Source organism: Diadema setosum, chromosome 14, assembly GCF_964275005.1.
Source record: "Diadema setosum chromosome 14, eeDiaSeto1, whole genome shotgun sequence".
NCBI lineage: Eukaryota > Metazoa > Echinodermata > Echinoidea > Diadematoida > Diadematidae > Diadema > Diadema setosum.
This window is the reverse complement of record NC_092698.1, coordinates 17,743,037-17,758,809: the sequence shown is the minus strand read 5'-3', so window position 1 is coordinate 17,758,809 and position 15,773 is coordinate 17,743,037. Positions and strand designations below refer to the sequence as shown.

General features: G+C 39.7%; 1 protein-coding gene across 1 annotated transcript; it reads right to left on the bottom strand.

Moving 5' to 3' along the window:
- Positions 1-694: 694 nt before the first annotated feature.
- LOC140238179 (thiosulfate sulfurtransferase/rhodanese-like domain-containing protein 2) lies at positions 695-15,456 on the bottom strand. The gene is made up of 8 exons (XM_072318116.1): positions 15,397-15,456; positions 14,277-14,759; positions 13,270-13,392; positions 8,693-8,801; positions 5,884-6,005; positions 4,237-4,395; positions 1,771-1,909; positions 695-975 (listed from the first exon to the last, which is right to left on the bottom strand). Exons 1-8 carry the CDS (start codon positions 15,454-15,456, stop codon positions 695-697), a joined length of 1,476 nt encoding a protein of 491 aa, XP_072174217.1.
- Positions 15,457-15,773: the final 317 nt, after the last annotated feature.

Below are 15,773 nucleotides of genomic sequence, written 5' to 3'. Positions count from 1 at the left end.
GACTTTTTTTTACAGCTTGAAGATTGTTTTACACTTCTAGTGTAAAAGATGTTTTTTTACACTTCTAGTGTAAAAGATGTTTTTCAGGGTTTTAAAGTTCCATGCATTAGTTCCATCCATTATAGTTTCCAAACAGCAATTTGGCAATATGAAATGAAAGGTACAAATTTCCTTCTGCAGACTGCCAGAGCACTCTTCAAATTTCATAGGCATGAAATCATATGCACATGGTTGAGAATGGTATGTTTCTTTTTTGGGGTCAAATGTCTTCAAGACTTTGTGCAATGGGTGAGGGAAAATGAGTCATTTGTACATGTAACTGGTTTAATATATCACTGTTTTACTTCAATGCCTAAGCATACCCAAGTAGACTCATGCTTCAACTTTAAATCATCGACATAAACGCTTCTTCACATTCTCCCAGGCAGTGCCAGGCCCCACAATCTGGCGTAACATGAGCTGAAATATTACTTTGAGCTGTACATATGAGAGTGAGAGTGGAATGATTAGAGAAAAAGCAGCAAATTTAAATGTTTACGAGTTGAAATGAAGTTATGTAGAGGCTTAAGGGACCAACTACTCATTGAACAAATGGCATGATATCAAAAGATGCACAGGATCTTCCCCCTCCCCCCCCCCCAAAAAAAAAAAAAATAAAAATAATACATTTAGATAAATTCCCCGTAGGGATGTATCAGCTCGCATCCTTTTGGTTGCCCTGCTCCCTTTCTCTCTCTTCGCCCAGTTTTTCCAGCGGAATCCTCTCTCGATTCCTTGTACACGAACACTCCTCCCTCCTTTTCTTGGAGCTCTTGTGTTCGCCAGGCGCATACTCCGCTGCCAGCTCCCCGCACCTCCTACAGCAGGTCGTCCGTCCCCCCTCCCGGCAGGCTGGGCAGGAGAGGACCAACTGGTGGCAGTGTTCACTGGTGCAGGGCTGGTACTGGTCCCATGCACTGCCACAGTGGAAACAGTCTGGAGAGTGACAGCGAACATATACGTTGATGAAAAAAAGAAGAGTAAAAAGATAATATCTAGTACTTTTATTTTCCATTCATTACTTTTTTTCTTCAGTGTGTGCCTTTGAAAACATTAATACATTCATACAGCTGAGGCTACACAGACTCCATTTTCTTAGTTAAAGTTGTCTGACTGATTTCAGTTTTACTTTTTAGATTTTACTTTTAAGTTCAAAAATTAGCGAGGAAACTACCATGTACGTGCCTTGCAAAAACTAAGTATATTATTAAAACTCATCAAGACTAATTTCAAAGGGCATCAAATTCTGAATATTTTGTATAAAATATATATTCGAGCACAGCTCCAAATCAAAAGCATTTCAAAAATGACGAACACATCCCTGTGTCTACTCAGCAATATCCAACTGGAAATCTTGTCTGCAATACAAACAATCAAGAAACGTACAAAAATGACCTTCCTTTACCCGTCCAGGACGAGTCCCGAGTATACTCAGGCAAGCGTCTATGGGAAATGCGTCTTGTAGCAAAAATCAAACTGTCCTCAACGGTTTAAAAAACAAAATGGTCCCTTAGTTTACAACTCTTTTTTCTATGTAAGTCTTTCACTTCTGACACGAGTTAACATGTGAGATGCCTTTACAAATGAGTTGGAGGGTTGGAAATTTTAGTGTGTGTTCAAAACTAAATAGACACTTTGAAACTCTAAATGGGCCAGAGATCAAAACACTGAATAAGATATTCTGATCAGAGAATCAATGCAAGTTAGATGTCTTTTTTCCTAGCAACATACTTGAAATGATGTCCTGGTTGGTGTGTATGGAGTAGCGGTCGTCGAACACAAACAGCTTGCCCCGGAAGAAGCCGTCGGGGTACTGCTCTATGTAGCGGTGGATCCCTCCCTTCAGCTGCAAAACCTCTTTGCACACACCCTGGGGATGCATTAAAAGTCAACAGCATTAAAAAAAAAAAAAAAAAAGATCGTCTGAAGGGCAATATACTACTTCCCGGTGATCATATCTCATGACCATGACCATGATAGCAAACCTATATCCCTATCATATTCTACAGACTTCACGGAGAACCCTAGCAGGCCCCCAGAAGCAAGGGATTACTACCAGCACACATGAATTGACATGTGGCCATGAATTGACATGTGACCATGCATCACAACACCAACAAACAGTCACACCTCTTGATTTCATGTGAGGACTCAAAAAAAGGTGAAACAGGCCAACCAAGTTAATTTTGAGTTTTTCATATTTTCTGACAGAGCTTTTCTTCTTCCTACATAATTTCTAAGTTTGGGATCATACAATGACTGGAAAGTGAGTTTTCAGCAGTTTTTCTACCACCCTTTTCTGTAGAGAAGTGAGATCAGGTATATCTTACAGGCCCCTTTTCATTTCTTGAATATCCTTTGCACACTCTTCACTTTCAAATAATCTAATAACTTTTGAAAGGATAATGCTACTGCTTTGAAAGCTGGCATTACTCATGGACAGAATGTGTTAATAGAGCATGCTCAGTTTCAGCTTAATCTGATGATCCCTTCATTGTTATTGCTCCAGTGGTTACCATCCTGTTTTTGTCCCATTCATCACACAGCTAGCACAGTTTGGTAAGGATTAAAGCGCTTGAATAGACCCTGTACTTGAGTCTCTTTCTCAGTTCACACTTTTCCAGAGTGTGTGCTTTCTTTTCAATATTTAAATAGGTTAGGAGAGTCCATTTGAATTGAGTTATACATCATTTCATAGCTTAGAGTCTGCTCTTTCAGAATCTATCCATAACTAAAAATCCATGTAGCCAAAAAAAAAAAAGCTGCTGAAAACTGCTTATCCAATAGTGGAGAGCCAATGGAGTAATATGGAGTCAAAAGGAGCCTGAGCTTTCGATCCTAGCAGAACCTTCTTCAGAGGCAAAATGACTTGCATTTGTTGGTTGACTCTCACTTTCATTTTGTTGCCTCTTCTTGGTACACCAGGTAAGGGCTCACTGCTTGCTCCCCCACTCTTGCTGTTGCTATTTCACTCTTTTCCTTTCGTGATCCCTCTGTTGTTCCTTATCTTGTATGATGTTGCCTCCCTATTCTTCCTTATCCTTCTCGGGTTGCCCTCCATGGTCCTCAGGATCATCACTGACCCTCCTCTGCCTTTTGTCTGTCCACCCTCCTGCTTTAATCCCCCTCCCTTTACCTAATGGGCTCCTTGCCCATGACCCCAAACCTTCCCTTTTGTTTTCTTTGTTCTGTGTTCCTAGACCCCCATGACTGTTCTTGTTGTGTGTAGTCCTTATAGGTGGTTGCTTTCCCTACCTGTTTGTCATGTTGCCTCTGACGAAGATTCTGTTAGGATCGAAAGCTCAGGCCCCTTTAGACTCCACAAAAATCCATGTATCGTGACTTCTTGTAGGTTTTGTGATGCAAGGTCACATACACATATTAAATGGTCTACATAAATACTGATCAGTAATTGGTCATAATGCAATCACGTGACTAATGCAGTGAGGATCGAAAATGTTACATTGCAAGCAGTGATGTCATATAATATACCTTCAGAAGGTGACTTTTTATCCATTCATGAGCTAAAAATCATATTACAGTGTAAATGTAGATTAGCCTCTTTGATTTGACCTCACAATATTTCATGACAAACTTTCTCTATATTCTTGTATCTATGAAGCAGGGGGTTAAGGTTTGTCATATGAATGGAGGAGATAAACATTGAAAAAAAAAAAACCAAGCAAACATGTGATGTTAATTCCAAACTATCTGTGGCACATCATCAGTGACACAGAGCTACCAAGTCTCACGCATTCTGCGTGAGACTCAAGCATTTTGGGTCCGTCTCACGATCTCACGCATGACACCCATTTTTCTCACGCATCGGGCGAAGTCTGCAACTTGGGCCTATAATAATGAGCATAGCTCAAAAGATTAAAGTGATTGTTGCAATTGAAGGTATATTTCCCTTTTGTCTTTCAAAATAAGTAAAAAATAGTCACTAAGTATGCACCTGATCGCACTATTAAGAGCTAAAAATTGAAAAAGCTCCCTACCGTGGGAGGCCAAAGGGGGGAAAAACCCCTCTCACGCCCTCGCTCGCGCGCACATTCGCATGCCGAGATGCCGAGTTATGAAAATCTCACTCATAAATTTTTTTGAACTTGGCATCCCTGGTGACAACACCTGACGAAACAAGCGCCAGATACAGTGCAACCTGATGATTATAATTAGAGGCAAACATCTATACATTACCTTCATTTTCAGGTACGCCGAGCCGCGCTCACATCGGATGCCCCCAGTGCAGTACATGAGGACACGTTTGTCTGCAAACAGGGCGCGGTTCTTGTCCACATACTCCGGCCAGTAGCTGAACTTGCGGATGTCTGGAGTTATGGCATCTGTGAAGGCACCCTGTGAAGAAGGCAGGAAATAATTGTTGCTGGTGCGATGTACTCTGTCGTAAACTACACCAAATGTCAACACATGGGACTACACTGTAACTCTCACACACACACTTCAATAATGCATTGCCTGGCAATACAGTCTCATTTATATACTGTAAAATATTTCTGCAGAGACTCCAACTCTCCCGTTTTCGACGGGAGATCTCCCGCCGAAAACCCATTTTTGCAAAATCTCCCGTTCTCCTGCTGGAGATTTGATTTCTCCCGCCCTGGCTCTGTGTCTCCCGGTGGAAAGGATTTCTTACTTATTGCTATCGTATGTTGAAAAAAATAAGCCTTAGATAGCACCAGAGAACAACTAGAAACCTAGGAACTTCATGCTTCGCACACATCAACTTGGAGTCTCCCGTTTGCTAGGGGTTTTGGGCGGGAGAATCTCCAGATCAGAAGGTGCTTGGGGTTGGAGTCTCTGTTTCTGCATAGTTTGAAATCTGTTGGCGCAATACAATCACATGTCACACAATCACATATCAAGCTGACAGGAACTAAAACACACTTCAGCGAGTCAAATCATACACACTGCACACACTGCATTTCAAAATAGAGCAAGACACTCAAAAGTAAAACATTTACAATGTATGTGGCCCGATTCCTGCAGGATTTCCAACAATTTTGGCTACCCTGGTAACTGGTAACTGCCGTACAATTGTGAGCATATCCGCTCTTTAAAAAGTTGCTGAATAGCTCTCTGGTCCTACTTGGCCGTGACAAACAAATCATTGCGGCTGTTCTCACTCATTGAAAGTTGCTTCTAAACTGATGCTACGTCTGCATTATAATCCTAGTGGCCATAGCAACTCTGTTTGCTCGAAATGTAGTGCATCACGGGATATTGGCCATTCATGTTTTTGGCCTTCTTTCTGTACAGCCTGGTCTTTCTCTCAATATTATAGATGCAGTAATCTGTTGTTCACTCTGTTTTACTACAGCCTACTACATGTAGGTTTCTCCTCCAAAAGCAAGACTGCCGCTGGCAAACTTTTTGACAGTTTTCAAATTAGACCCAGCATCCACGGCAATCACGGCCTGTCACGTTTGCCAATCCCCTCCCCCACCTTTGTCTCATGTCCATCCTGTTTTGTCCCCAGTGGCCTGAAGCATGGTTGCCGTGGCCGTCGTGAATATAATGTAAACCTGGCATACGAGTGTGAAATCACTTCAGACAGTTTCCCCTTTCCGTCCTCACAGAAGATTTTCAAAGACAGGTCACAAATTATCGCCTCAAATCTGACAAGGTATTTGAGCTTGAGACTTTGACTGACCTCACAGTTGATAGGGGGCTGTACATAAGAGTATACTTGACATATTGCTTTTGACCCACCCAATGAACGATCTGAGGAGAATTGGGAATCAAACCAAAAAACATTAACAAAACAAAAAAATAAATAAATGTGTTTCACATCAGATTCACAGCAGAATGAGTAGTTGAACTCACAATCTTGCTTTCATAGAAATTCCGACAGTCGATAAGGATGGTGTCTGGAGCCTGTCCACCTTCTTTCTTGGTGCGGATCTCCTTGAGCTCATCATGGAAGTCTTCTGGGCTGAGATGTTTTCCTATTAAAAGCAAAAACAAAAACAAAACAAAAACAACTTGAAAAGCACTTGGAGACCTCCACCAAGTAGCTCATTGCAACCTATGCACGCATGCTGAAAATTTCCCTATTTCCCAGTGATAAAAATTAGGCCTTTGTTCACTTCATCAGCTTCCTGCATGCCGCGCGGCACCTCAAGCAATGCACACGTTTCCTGGCACGTATGCAAACCTTAAGTAAGTACAGCTTGAACTTCCAAGTTCATTGACCCTACTTGCCAAAAAATCCTTTACAAATTCATGATAAATTCCTGCATCACACCCAAAACTTAATCATCTGTTCCTTGTGCCATTGTCAACTTTTCCTGCAAGTTTCAGCCAAATCCGTTCACAACTTTCTGAGTAATTTTGCATACAGACAAAGAAATTAATGCCGACAAAAACAACCTCCTTGGTGGAGGTAAAATTCAGACAAGGAAAGAGGAATAATCATGATGGTTACTATCTTGAGAGCAGGACTCTGGTAACAGCAAACTCAGAACACTCAATATCTAGGCAGAACTCTTGATCATGGAACGGGGAACATTGATTTTACCTCACAAGGAAGTAATGCCTGTATTTCTAGTTCTGGGGGGAATTTTCAACCATGGTGTAAAACTATATCACACTCTTTCATTCCAAGATACAGTATGAAGGCTACAGTACTTTTCTTCTTAAGCCTATGCCTGTCCTTTGATAATCTGAAATGTACCTTCAAAATGCATTTTTGTTCAACTATACTCAGTTTGACACATATCATGACACTGAAATAGAGTGTAAACATGAGTCAATCAGAAAAAAAGAAAGTATTTTCTCTCCAAATTCAATGAAACTAACGGTGTCATCATGATACCACAGTGACGACTACTGTGACTCAATTCTTAATTAACATCATTGCTTTTCAGACCTTTCATTGTACACATGTCAAACCAGGTTTCTGTGAGTTATGAAACAAACAACATTGTATTGGATACTGTACCTATGTATCATGAAAACAGTAACTGAGAATTAAGGGCATTAAAGGACAGGTTCACCTTCATTAACATAAGGATTGAGAGAATGTAGCAATATTAATAGAACACATCATTGAACGTTTGAGGAAAATCGGACAATCCATTCAAAAGTTATGAATTTTTGAAGTTTTTGTGCAGTCACCGCTGGATGAGAAGACTACTGCAGTGTATGATGTCACATGCGTACAACAATATAAGGAAAATATAAAGAGTATTTCACAAAATTTCATCTTTTGAAAAAAGTACACATTCCCTTGACTCGTACTGACATATGTTATGGGTAATATTATTCCCATTGCCTTTAGAAAGAGGCAAGTCAAGTGCTCTTTTATTATGCGAAAAAAGTAAAAATATGTTGAATTTTCTTTACATTTTCTTTATGCTGTTGTACTCATATGACATCACGAGCCTTAGTAGTCTCCTCATCCAGCGGTTCCAACACAAAAAATTTAAAAATTCATAACTTTTGTATCGATTGTCCAATTTTCCTAAAACTTTCACTGATGTGTTCTACTAATATTGCTGCATTCTCTCAATCCTTATGTTAATGAAGGTGAACTTGTCCTTTAATGTCGCTTCTTTTACATTAGAAAAGAGAGGAATACATACACTGTAAACCCAATTTTCAGCAGCATGCAAGGCACAATATTTGAAAGCATACTTTACTCACATCATTACAGATAGGTGTGTTGAATATAAAGCCACCACCACTGTTATATCAGGACTACTATGAGTAGGACTCTGAAATAATGAGGTTTGTGTTTGAATTTATTTCATGTGACTACATGTATTAAGGAAACACTTAAAGAATCTCAAATGATCACACTAGCAAGGGACTGTATCTGTCCCAAATGAGCAACTGTCATTAAACTAAAAAGAGGTCAGAAAGCTTTGTGTATACCACACCAAAGTCTAGCACATTTAAAGGACTGCACAACGAACCAAAACTTGCTCACACTTCACTAGTGCATCGTGTGGCAATACAGCCTCTGCTCATGTCAACTTTCTCTTCCTAAATGTGGTTCCCAAGGCGGGCAGAAGGTCAGGAATGCTAATGGTTCCATTTTATAGGAATTTCTTCCCTCAATAAGTTTATTTAATACTGTATGATTTTGATTGCATAAAATTATTTGATGAAAAATGTTCAATGTACTTCATTCAACCATTACAATGATATTCACTACTGTGCCTTGGAAAAGCTGCATGCATAATTCCTATTGAGCCAGAGTTTTGATTTTATAATGGCAGCAGCTGTAAAGAGGACTGTTCAAATGGCTTTGTTGAAAAGAAGCCCACGGATCTTGTTCAACATCTTAACTTTTTAATATATATATCTTTTTATTTTTCTATTTATTTATTATCATTATTAATTCATTTATTTGTTGTTGTTGCGCACCTGTCCAGGTAGCCATACACTGTACTCAAATTGAGCTCCGTGTTATTTCTTCATGTAAAGAGTTTTATGTCGGCTGTTTCATATCAAATATGTTACATTTTCCTTTGTTGAAATCAGGGTTTACCTGGACAATTTCGGTTCACTTTGGGTATGTATTAAACAATGTATTTGAATTACTTTGATATATACAGAAGATGAAACATGAGCACACTGTTCTGAAGTATGATTCTTACAGGGGGGAAAAAAAAAATAGTAATCATACCTGCACTTTCTGGAGTAATTTCTCTCGGATCTTTTCCCATTGGAACTATCTCTTGGTGGACAGAGACCACCAGCCCATCAGGAAAACTCTCCTTTCCACCATGACTTGTCTGACAAAGAAGAAAGAGAGTAGAGGTACCACAATTCAATCAAGGCATTATTAGAAATGGCTATGGGTAGAGTCTGGTGTCACTTTACGAACTAATCTGCTCTTATCTGCTTTTACAAAGAGTGGCACTTCACTGGTATAACTGACTTTTAACCACAAGTTTTAACCTGCTCCTTACCGTGGTTCCCATGGCGTCAACTGATAGTACTGGAACCTGGCATACCAGGTTCCCAAAATGTGGACAAGAGTGCCTGCATTCATGGCCTAAATTCATGTTACATCAATTTTTGCTTCCCAGAAAAATGGTTTTGGGAGAAAAATATGAGTTTCTTCTGACAATATCAGTTTTCCTTCTATAGGAAAACTGTGTGTTTCGCAGTATCAATTGCCTTCTTTGCAATGTAGTGTGTGCTTATTTTGCCATGAAACTACTGTATACGCCATTTATTTAGTGAGTCTAAATTTTCGCGAATCAAGACCTCCCGGCGATTTGGCGAGTGGTCAAATTCGCGATTGTGCAGCACACTACTGAATGGAGAAAATGTATGCAGGCACATCACATTATAATATAATATATCAATTTATAAAGCGCAAAACCTATAGACATATATTCTTCTGCGCTGCAAAAGCTTCTGATGTGCTTGATAATAATGAACAGTTAAATGAAAAGATGTGTTTTGAGTCGTGACTTAAAGACTGCTACTGTTGGGGATTTCCGGACTTCTAATGGTAGATCATTCCAGAGTTTGGGAGCTGCACAGGCAAATGCTCTGTCTCCCAATGTTACTTTTGTTTTACATGTTGGAATCTGTAAAAGAAGAGTGTCCTTAGAACTGCGCAAATTATGAGTATGTCGATGAGATTTAAACACTAATAATTCGGATATGTAACTGGGGGCTTGACCGATAAGTGACTTATACACAATCAACAAAATCTTAAACAATATTCGTTTACGATTCGGAAGCCAGTGTAAATCTTTCAGAAGAGGAGTAATCCTTGAAAACCTAGGTTTGTTACAAATAAGCCTTGCACAGGAGTTTTGGACTCGCTGCAGGCGCCCAACTTGAGAATCAGGGAGTCCATATAATAACCCATTACAATAATCCAATTTACTAACAATACATGCTTGGACAATCATTTTCATACTGTTCTCATCAAAATATTTCCTGTTGCGTCTAAGGTTATATATCATATGGTATGATGATTTACACACATTTGTGATGTGTGCTTCCATGTTCCGATGCGTGTCAAAACACACTCCAAGATTCCTAACAGTGGAAGATGACTTTATGACAGAACTTCCAACCGATATCCCATCAAAAGAAAGTTTAGATATTTGCTTGGATGTGCCAATCAATAACAGTTCAGTCTTACTGTCATTTAGCATGAGTTTGTTTAGCAGCATCCATTCACGTACATAATTGACACATATTTCCATGTGAGTGACGCTTTGCTGCTGAGCAAGTGCGTCAGGTGTGAACGACAAATACATCTGTGTGTCATCTGCGTAGCAGTGACAGGATACACCAGGAAACTTATCATACACATTTTTGATCAGATTGCTTGTGTACAAAGTAAAGAACAGAGGGCCCAGCCGAGACCCCTGTGGGACTCCAGAGGGCACTGGGAAAAAATCAGAAACAGTACCATCAATATCGATCTGTTGATATCTATCTACTAAGTATGACTTAATCCATTTCAGAACAACACCATCAATGCCAAAGCAAGTATTCAGTGATTCCACTAAGCGAGAATGATCTATGGTGTCGAAAGCACTGCTCAGATCTAGTAAAAGCAGTATGGTTACTTTCTGATTGGCCATAGCCATCAATATGTCACTCTTAATTCTTAACAATGTTGTTTCAGTACAGTGGTATTACCTGTAAGCTGACTGGTTAAAATGCAGAAGTGAATTAACATTAAGGTGATCAACAATTTGCTGCTGGGCAGCACCTTCAACCAACTTTGATACATACTTCAGGTTAATCACAGGCCGCAGATTACAAAACTCCATATCTAGACCAGCCTTCTTCAAAATGGGTTTAACTAAAGCATGTTTCCACTGTGAGGGGAATTGACCAGTTGCTAAGGAGAGATTAATTAAGGACGTTACCACAGGAATCAGTGCGGCATCACATTGTAAGAGAATCTTTGTAGGCATTGGGTCTAATGCACACGACTTTTTACTGAGCTTAGATATGAGTTTTTCAACATCATGCTCTGAGAGTGGCTTAAAGGGAAGATAAACCCCAAGAACAATGTGGATTGAGTGAAAGCAGCAACATTAGTAGAACACATCAGTGAAAGTTTGAAGAAAATCGGACAATCGATGCAAAAGTTATGAATTTTTAAAGTTTTGGTGTTGGAACCGCTGGATGAGGAGACTACTAGAGGTTATGACGTATGAGTGGACTACAATATCAAGAAAATATAAAGAAAATACTACAAAAATCCATTTTTCATGAAAATTACAAATTCCATCAACTTGATATTGACATATGTTAAGGGTAGCAATTATTCCCCCTGCTTTCTGAAAGCGGTTGGTCCACTGCTCTTTCATAATTCTAGAAAAGTGAATTTTTGTTGAATTTCCTTTATATTTTCTTTGTATTGTTGTCCACTCATACGTCATATCCTCTAGTAGTCTCCTCATCCAGCGGTTCCAACATCAAAACTTTAAAAATTCATAACTTTTGCATCGATTGTCTGATATTCCTCAAACTTTTACTGATGTGTTCTACTAATGTTGCTGCTTTCACTCAATCCACATTGCTCTTTGGGTTTACCTTCCCTTTAAAGCTTGTAAACATTGGTGCACTGTGTGAGGTCTCTTGAAGAGAATCTGTGAATGGTTTGCTCAGCACATTCAGTCTTGACTCAATGTCGACATGAATTTTCATTACTTTGTCATGAAAAAACTTGCCTAAGTCATTCACAAAGGCATGTTTGTTAGTGTGCTGTGGTATTACAGGTTGCTTATTAGCTACATTCAACAAAGACTTCACCATGTGAAACAAACGTTTTTGGTCGTCTTTGTTTTCCATGACTAAATCATTATGATACTTTCGGCGGGCTTCATTTAAGAAATACAGCATGGAATTACGTTCTGACTTGTAACTATTCCAATCTCTGTCTTTCCTAGTTTTCAACCAACACTATTCAGCCTTCCTTTTCTTCCATTTTGCAGCCCTGACAGTATCAGTGAACCAAGGTACTTGGGGACGCAAAACAACTTTCTTTGTTACCACAGGTGCATGCTTATCAATGATGATATCAATGATGATAATGACATTCATATCGGGATCAGAGTCAATATTTTTGTATGTCTTTAATTTCGCGAATAGCACCCGACTCGCGAAATTCGCGAAAATAAATGTCTCGTGAAATATTTGGCATGACAGTACTTAGTATGAAGAGGTACAGGTTGTACATAGCGATCAAGGCTAAGCTCAGTAGACATTTGCATTCACTGACTCCATTCAGGTGCCTCTTTTGTGCAGAACAACAGAGTTTGTGAGTCCATACGCGCATGCTCTATTAATACCACACGCTGATTGATATTTTACATTGTTCGACCGCACATGTACAACTGTAGTTGACCGTGGAAAGGGGATACATGTATCACTTGACTGCACACAGGTGGATTACCAACCTGTCCGTTCTCTGTCAACCTGCAAAAACAATCTCGTTTGGGGGCACTGGAGGCCCTCAGAGAATTGCAGGAGGAAATGGATTATAGCAAGCATGTAATTGTGGACATAATTTCTCTGCCAATCCATTTACGTCCACCCACTTTGCCTAGATCTTTTCTTTTAAGGGAACAAGGACAAAAGAAAGTCACAGATATCGCAAACTACCCGTAACTGTACCGCTGCTCATACTTACAGCTGGTACTTGGCGTTCATAACATTTATCTGCCGGTCGAGAGTTTCAGTGCACAAAGAGCAAGACAATGTAGATTCAGACTATCCATATTTTGGTTAAGTTTTGATTGCAGTTTTTTGACTCAACATTGCATCCATTACAGGAATACACCAAAGATTTTGTTTACTGGTAATTCTCTCACTATTAAAGAAAAAATTAACAACAACAAAATACTTCAAATAAACATGATAAATGTTTTATATGCAAAATTTAGATTAGCTGGTGTTACTTTACAGTGGGAAAATGAAAAAGTGAATTCGGAGCATTTCAAAGCATCTTTCTGCTGGAGTGCCATTGTATGTGCCATGCATTTATGTACCATGAAACTGCTTGAAGCATTCAAAACAATTAAAGAGGAATTATGCAAAGTCATTGGAAGTCTTGGTTTTCCTGCTGCAACAAGTCAGTACTTTGAATAAATCAAGGACATGCATCAAATATAACAAATAGATGAGTTTCAGTGGAGGTCAGAGTGGGCAGATACAGGAAGGGTGCTAGCATTGGAAGGGGCTTGACTAAAATCAGACTGCCAAACACCAACACACCTTGAAATCGCCTGCCTCCATGCTGCTAAATGTTGGATGTGCCATAACTGCCTTTATGTACAGCTGGGTGTCGAAAAGTGATCCCCCAACGGTTCCGTTCAAGCCTTCTTCTGCAATTCTGATCTGGAAAGAAAATGACATTTTATTTTTTTAATTACTTTGGCTTTTTTGGGGGGTTACATCTAAAAAATATACAAAATGTACTAACCAAAGTCAACATACGAACCTATATATCACTTCATAAACTGTAATTTTTTTTCCATGTATAATTCTTGACCCCGTATTTCTATTCAAGTGTATGATAGAATATCTCTAAAGAAAGGACTCTTGTTGCAATTAAAAAAAGAAATTAAACAAGTGGAAAAATTGTGAGAAGCTGATAATGAGCCCTACATTAAGAATATATAAGTCCTTGCATCACAAAACCCAACAAAAAGTCACCAGACATGGATTTTAAGTCAAGGGTATATTCTGAAAGAGCAGACTCTAAGCTTTAAAATGATGTATAACTCAGTACAAGTTTAGCACATTCTATTCATGACTAATGCCAACACAGAAGCAACATTCAGATTCTTTCAAAAGTTACGGAAGTTTAACCCGTTGAGGACGGTTTGATTTTGCTACAACAAGCATCTCCCATAGACGCCTGTCCGAGTATACTCGGGACTCGTCCTCAACGGGTTAAAGTGGTGAATTCTCATTGGGTTTTTAAGACATGTAAAGGGACTTAAATCATGATATTCTTCTAAAAAAAAAGAATTGTAGAAAAACTGCAATAAAGCAATTTAACATTGGTTTTCTGATCCCAAAGAAGAATTGCTCTTTCAGAATACACACACACACAAAAAAACTTTAATAAGATTGACTGGGTTGAGCCATTTCACCTATCTTTTGTCCTCACATAAAATCGGGGTGTGCGACTTTTTGTTGGTTTTGAGATGTACGTTGGTTAATCAAACACTACTTCTTCTTTATCTTTTTATTCGAATTCTACTGATGAAAGACACCTTTCCATGCAGATCTAGTCTAGTGCAGAGTTCTTTCTGCCACCTGCAGATGTCATGAGGGTCTTCCACCGTCACATAGTGATAGAACAGCAGAACCTGTCCACTTTGCTGATGTTGCTGTTTCACATCAACTGAGTCCACAACATTTTGATGTGGCACTGCCGGTAACCACAGAAACACAGCATCAGCTGAATATGAAGTGGTAGTCCCATCGCTCTCTGCTTTGCTTTCATCGGACGTCCGCTGGCAGAGGCGTGTGCCATCTGATATTGTTTGCACCTTGACATCTTCAACCGCTGCCCCATCACTTTCAGACAGCTCTAGTTTTGATTTGGTCCTCTTTTCAATTTCATCGCAGTGCTCCCGTGAGATGTGTTTGTAGATGATAATGGGCTCCTTGAACACTTCATTGCAGCACCTCCAGAAATGTGTTCCCTCGCCTCCTCCTTGACACTCCTTTGATGCAACCAACTCTGCAAATACCTAAACAGACGAGATCCATGAAATTTCAAAGAAAGAGAGCAACAAGCCAAAGGTAAGGCGTCAGCAGACCCAAAATAAATTCATCTGAAAAGAATGTTTCTTGATAGATCCTGCCTGATTTTTTTTTTTTTTTTTTGGTTGAATATCTGATCTTACACAAAAACATTGATACTGATGATGATCTGTTTAATTAGAATTCTCATTAGATATAGGCGTCTATATGTACCTCTCTAAAAAGTCTAAGCATCTGTTTAATTAATCATTATGTCATTTTATATAACCAAGCCACCCATAAATTATAATTCGACTGTAAAGCTGTCCAAAATTCAACTGCCAACTTGATTTCTACATGCAAACTTTTATGCAATATGTTTTTCATTGGGCATGGTCAAATTCGGCACGGGAGGTCAAACCTTTAGACTTTGGTGCGGGTTTTAATTTGGCTATAAATGTACTAGGGTCTAGACACCTCTACGACTAGATCCTAGACCTATTACTACGGCCTACTAGTAGAGTCTAGTGCACGTTCAATAAATTTTATATCATTGTCACACTGACAGGCGACACTCGTCACCACCACTACCACTCAGTCACCCATATGCCATGGCACTGTCACTGATCACTGCACTCAAATCACCTTTTTCCTCGCTATCTTCTGCATGCGAATTGTGACTTTACTCTTTGTTTCCAACTCCATTTCAGCGCAGGCTGGCTGGCATTTAGGGTAAAAGTCGAGGAGACAAACTTGAGAGTTACGGCTAGCTGGTCCGACCTCACCCCGAGCCGGATCTGGAGCGCTGTAACCAGTGGCAGTGACACGGTTGGGGTGGTCGCCGGCACGGTGCGGTTGGTGGTGCGGTTGGCTGAGCCCCCCAGATCAGACGCCGTGCGACTGTCTTCTGTAAGCAACGAAGTTTACAGCGCAGCAGTCGACGTGAACTTTACTGGTGTACCTTGTACGGCACACGTATTGCAAGATGCCGATATCGGCCTAGAGTTGTCGACTCTAGCTAT

What these genes read in the sequence shown, in the direction of transcription:
- LOC140238179 (XM_072318116.1), bottom strand. Translation starts at nt 15,456, where the DNA reads ATGGAGTTGGAAACAAAGAGTAAAGTCACAATTCGCATGCAGAAGATA. An exon ending in AGAAGATAGCGAGGAAAAAG is followed by an intron (nt 14,760 to 15,396) that starts GTGATTTGAGTG and finishes TCGTCTGTTTAG; the next exon opens with GTATTTGCAGAGTTGGTTGC. An exon ending in AATTACTCCAGAAAGTGCAG is followed by an intron (nt 6,006 to 8,692) that starts GTATGATTACTA and finishes TGCTTTTAATAG; the next exon opens with GAAAACATCTCAGCCCAGAA.